The 5,466-nt window shown below is 44.1% G+C and overlaps 1 protein-coding gene across 1 annotated transcript in view; it reads left to right on the top strand.

Annotated features, from left to right (window-relative positions):
• LOC106820902 (MAM and LDL-receptor class A domain-containing protein 2-like) overlaps positions 1 to 5,466 on the top strand; it is a 43,934-nt gene that overhangs the window by 35,608 nt on the left and 2,860 nt on the right. The window contains exons 46-47 of the mRNA XM_014825502.1: positions 3,703 to 3,976; positions 4,492 to 4,665. Coding sequence (XP_014680988.1) covers positions 3,703 to 3,976; positions 4,492 to 4,665 — 448 coding nt within the window. The remainder of the gene's footprint in view (positions 1 to 3,702; positions 3,977 to 4,491; positions 4,666 to 5,466) is intronic.

Here is a 5,466-nt window from a genome sequence, read left to right as displayed (position 1 = left end):
AACAGATGGGCACAAAATCTTATCACGCTCGACTATGGTCACGATATTCGGGACTGGGGGGTATCGAAAACGAGGTTGGGATGTCGAAGCTGGGCGTCAATAATGTCAAGGTCAAAAGGTCAAGGAGAGTGTAAAAGAAGGGGGAACATCTCACTCCTTAACTTAAGCGTATAGGGAGGAACATGCAGAATTGCGGCCAAATCTAAACTTCTCGACCTAGGCTCGTGATAAGTCGAGTGTATAGAGCATCATAGCGAGGAAAAAGCGCATCAGCTGCTGCCAGAAATTGAGAGGTCACAGTCAAACGTCAATGGCCACAGGGCAGATTTTAAACATTTCTGAGGGCATGGTGCGACAGAAGCGATTGGAAAACTTTTTTTTTCAGTCGGGACCATAGCATTTTTTATGGCAATTTTGAAAGGACCATGAAATTACTTTTCTGTCGACATGTGCGAAGAGTACAGTGTCAGATTAACGCTTTTGCACCCTCAAGAGAGGTTAAACCTAGATTTTTGCATTGTTTGTTTAGAAAGAATTTGACTGGCCGGGTTTGCTAGTAGAATCTAATACATGCCTGATGTATGAGGGCTACAATGTCACAGTGAAATTTCAGAAGCTAAATTGGTTAAAGAAGGTTTATGTCCCTTAAATGCATATCAATTTCTTATGCATTGCTGTACTAGTCAAGTAATGTTACATGCTAACGTATGCCACTGACATGGCTACGCAGTGCATGTAGTTTGTGGTATCTGTAGGATTTTTGCCTGCGTTAATTGGTTACAGGTGAGCAGCTCTCTATTTGGCAGCCTGTAGGCATTGCGTAGCGTAAATGGATGAGTGTACTTACCTTTCTGTCTTGCAGTAGGTTGTTTGCTACATACGTATGATGGAGCTTCCATCTTAATCTGAAGACACTTAAACGTACGCGCGCATCTCGGTGCCAATTAGGTTCTATAACGATCCGCACGAATCATGTCTTTGAAGCAAGGTTCCTGATACCATCCTGTTGCATTCCACTGATGTTGGGCTGTGTATGTGAACACATTTGGGACTACAGGGTTTACTAGCAAGTCCCCACCACTCCAGCGACAGAGCTCACCGCAGTAGACGTTAGATGAGCGCTGTCGCTCTGCGGCAGCTTGTCTTAGTGATAACCTTGCCTTCTTTCTACATGTTAATTCGCTTGACCATGCAGCTCGCGATCGAGGCTGTGACCTGTAACTACCAGGAGCGTGAATGAGCCATCGCACGATGTAAGGCTTCAACGCCAGGGCTGGTGAAGGGCGGGACCAACGCCGGCACAGAACCAACTGCGTCCGGTCGCCAGTTTACAACGGGCGACGACCGACACCTTTGCTCACACGACGCAGCGCACGACGGCCGTATACGAACAACTGCCCCAGACCGAGTATTGTGTGCTGAAGGCAGGCGGGGAACTGTAGTGCGTCCCGGCGGAGTAAAGTGTGCGACTTTGTCCCTGACTGCATGGACGAGAGCAACGAACAAGAGTTGCAGTTACGTGACGCGATGGCTCACGAGTCTTGATTTATTTAGTTGTATTTATTATTGATGCTTTACTTCTTTTTTTTATTTGATAGTATTTTTCCGAGGATATTTTTTTCATTTTTATTCGTGATATTTTTAGGCTCTTTTGTGTGTTTTTTTTCCATTTAGCGTGCAGGTACTGTTGCTCTTACCTAATATTGACCTATACGTTTTCCTGAATTAGTGCTGGCGAATGCTCTACTAAGTGGCCACTTCAGAAATGTATCAGCAGTCGAACAGCAGATACAAATCCGCACCCTTTACCATGGCTCTATTTCCGTGCAAATAGTGTAACATAATGAGAATGCTGCATTTTATTGGACAAGGAAGGTGGAAATATAAATCAGATTTATTTGTGTTACTCGAAAGTGTAGAAGTACGCCATGGATCCCTCTGTCACAGCTATACGGTGTTCTATACTCGTATTAAGACTTGTGAAAAGTGGCACATTATGTATGTGTGTGTGTACTTATTCTTGCAGGCTGGTATCTCTACGCTGACAGTAGCTTCGGTGTACAGAACACAGTAGCTGACCTGCGCAGCCGACCGATACGGATGTCGGCGCCGCAATGTGAGCTGGAGATGTGGTATCACATGGTAGGCACTTCCAGCTCGCTGCAGGTGCTGCGTTACCATGCCAACGGCACCGAGGATGCCGTGCTGATGCTGACCAGCAGTGATAACTGTGAGTGCATCCCTGTGTTAGATAACTGCGAGTGCATCCCTGTGTTAGATAACTGTGGTGCAGATCTGTTAAATAGTGAGATGTCAGTTTGGATGATCTGCGTTCAAGTTGCTTTCGAGTTTAAAGACATGAAGAATATGCACAATACTTTCCAGAAAAATACATAGGTAATCATAAGAAGATCATGTTCCTACTATATATTAAAGATTAAATGTCATGCTTAATCGTATAAGCGTAGCCATGTGTATATATTAATGTGATTATTTAATGTGAATATTTTGTATAGCCAACATGCTAATATATGTTATAGCCACAAACACGCGTGTGTGTGTGTGTGTGTGTGTGCGTGCGTGCGTGCGTGCGTGCGTGCGTGCGTGCGTGTGTGCTCACGTGTGTACGTGCGTGCGTGTGAGTGCGTGGGCGTGTGCACGCGTGTGTGTCACTGTGTATCGTATTAGGAGTAGTGGATGAGGATATCACACTTGTCCACTTCTGATTATACAAGTTTATCTATATATGCGTACTGCGTTTCTACATGTCACTGTGTGCTTGGTAATTGTTTTCAACACCCGCTAGACGTTCTTTCAATCAAAACTGAGTAGTTGTATTAATATAAATAATGGTGTGGCATTTCTGTACATAGCCAATACATGGAAGAAGGCACGGGTGTTCCTGGGAATGCTGCACAGCCGTGCTATAGGCATACGAGTAAAGAGAGGCAGCAGCTCCAACAGTGCAATCAGCATAGGTGCGTGTATTATAGTTTTCTAAATAAATGGTAATTGGATCGTGGCTACCTCTTTAGTGGACCTCATGCATTGAACTAGGTTCTCAGGGGGGGGGGAGCCATTTTTTTTTCTTTTTGTTCAGTTTCTTGATGGTCATGTTTTTGTAAATGCTATTAAATGAATGCGAAATTTTGTGAAGTCCTCCTGTGTTGTTTCTCGTGTCTCGCTGACTATACTGCAGTGATAAGTGTTGGTGTCACCTCTAATAGTAATGCGACTGGGCACTTAATTGCTTTTAGAGGGTGCTATTTACGACATCAACAGTCACGCGTAGGTAATGTTGTATTGCTACGATATAAATTCATAGAGGGCACTGTGTGTATGGCGTGTAAAGAATGTGCATATGACCACGCATAGAAGCATATACTATAAGGAAGTGTTTTAGCCGTGGATAGTGCTGAGTTTCCATCAGTGGCCCTATTTAAACTTAATAAAAATCATAAAAATTAAAAGTAACTAGAAAAGCATTACTAGACTTAACCTGATTTCTCTCTCTCTCTCTCTCTCTCTCTCTCTCTCTCTCTCTCTCTCTCTCTCTCTCTCTCAGGACTAACAGGGTTTACTAGAATCCCACCACTCCACCACAGAGTCACCGCAGTAGACGTTAGATGAGCGCTGTCGCTCTGCGGCACTTGTTAGTGATAACCTTGCCTTCTTTCACATGTTAATTCGCTTGACATGCAGCTCGTGATCGAGGCTGTGACTGGTAACTACCAGGAGGGTGACATCGCCATCGACGATGTAAGCTTCACGCCAGGCTGCGTGAAGGCGGACCCCGGCACGACCCTGCCGCCGTCGCCGACGACGACACATCACACGACGCAGCCGACGACGCCGTATACGGACAACTGCCGCCCAGACGAGTTTGTGTGCGACCGCGGGACTGTGTGCGTCCCGGCGGGTAAAGTGTGCGACTTTGTCCCTGACTGCATGGACGAGAGCGACGAACAAGAGTGCAGTACGTGACCGCATGCTCACGAGTCTTTATTTATTTATTTATTTATTTATTTATTATTCTTTTTTTTTATTTGATGTATTTTATCCGGGTATTTTTTCATTTTTATTCGTATATTTTTGGCTCTTTTTGTGTTTTTTTTTCCTTTACGTGCAGGTACTGTTGCTCTTACCTATACTTGTACCTAATACGTCTTTCCTACATTAGTTGGGCAATCTCTACTAAGTGGCACTTCAAAATTATCAGCATCAACAGCATACAAATCCGACACTTTCCATGCTCTATTTCCTGCAAAAGTGTACATAATAGAATGTTGATTTTATTGGACAGGAAGGTGGAAATATAAATCAGCATTTATTTGTGTTACTGAAAGTGTAGAATAGCCATGGATCCCTCTTCCAGCATACGGTTTCTATACTCGTAATAAGCTTGTGAAAAGCTGGCACATTAAAATTGCAGATTTTTCTTGGAAATACTCAGAGTACATCTATTATAATTACTGGCATTCACTTATGCAGCAAAAGAGTACTGCACATTTGGCAAGGGCGATATGGGCACAAAAGAAGGAGACATCTGTAACTGGGACCCAACACCAAACAGCAATAAATTCATCTGGTATTTGGGTCAGGGTCGAAACAAAACATTGTTTGACCTTCGCCCATCCCGTGATCACACACAGAATAGCACTGAAGGTATTGTATGATTTTTTCTTGATCCTGTGCTACTGTCAGACGTCTATCTAGATTATATCTATGTTAATTCTGTTATGATGGGCTTCAGCTAATGTGCTGGTGCCACTGGTCATAACCAATTTTGGGGTGAATGTAGTACGCAAGTAGTTGCATATATCACATCGCATTGAGATCCAACTACATGGCGATGCAATTTCTCACCTTTTCATGCTGATACATAATACGTCAGGACAGGTGTGTGCATATTCATATTCATGCTTTACTGTATGGTATATGTATGCCATGAAAGTATGTGAACGTGTTTCCATACTATACAAGCTGTTATATATGTGTATGTGCACGTTCTTGCTTTTTGAGCTGGCATATATGTGTGTGTATACATCCCTGCTTTACAGACTATGTGTCTGTGTGCGTGTGTGCGTGTGTGGGTGCATGTGTGTGTGTGTGTGTGCTTATCCTTGTTTGTTGAGCTGTCTGTATATATATATTTATATATTTGGCGCTTCTCCTACTGCTGCTGCTGCTGCTACTGCGATGAACTTGGTCGTGATTGGTTGAGACTGGTGCATGCGCTGTAACCCCGTATGCCCGTATCGCTTGGCCGATATTACTGGTGCATGCGCCCACGTATACACCTACCGCGTGCGTACCAGTACTACAGCATGCATGTTTATCGATCATACGACATCGTGGCTCCATCTTCTGGGAATACTTGTCGGCTCTCAAGCGGGGCATTATTCTGGCCTGTAGCTGAGGCGTGCAGTGCCTCGTCAACGCTGGCTAGGCGCGGAGCTCGTATAT

The sequence above is a fragment of the Priapulus caudatus genome, unplaced genomic scaffold, assembly GCF_000485595.1.
Source record: "Priapulus caudatus unplaced genomic scaffold, Priapulus_caudatus-5.0.1 Scaffold52, whole genome shotgun sequence".
NCBI lineage: Eukaryota > Metazoa > Priapulida > Priapulimorpha > Priapulimorphida > Priapulidae > Priapulus > Priapulus caudatus.
Note: the sequence above shows the minus strand (reverse complement) of the source record. Positions and strands in the feature narration are given on the sequence as shown.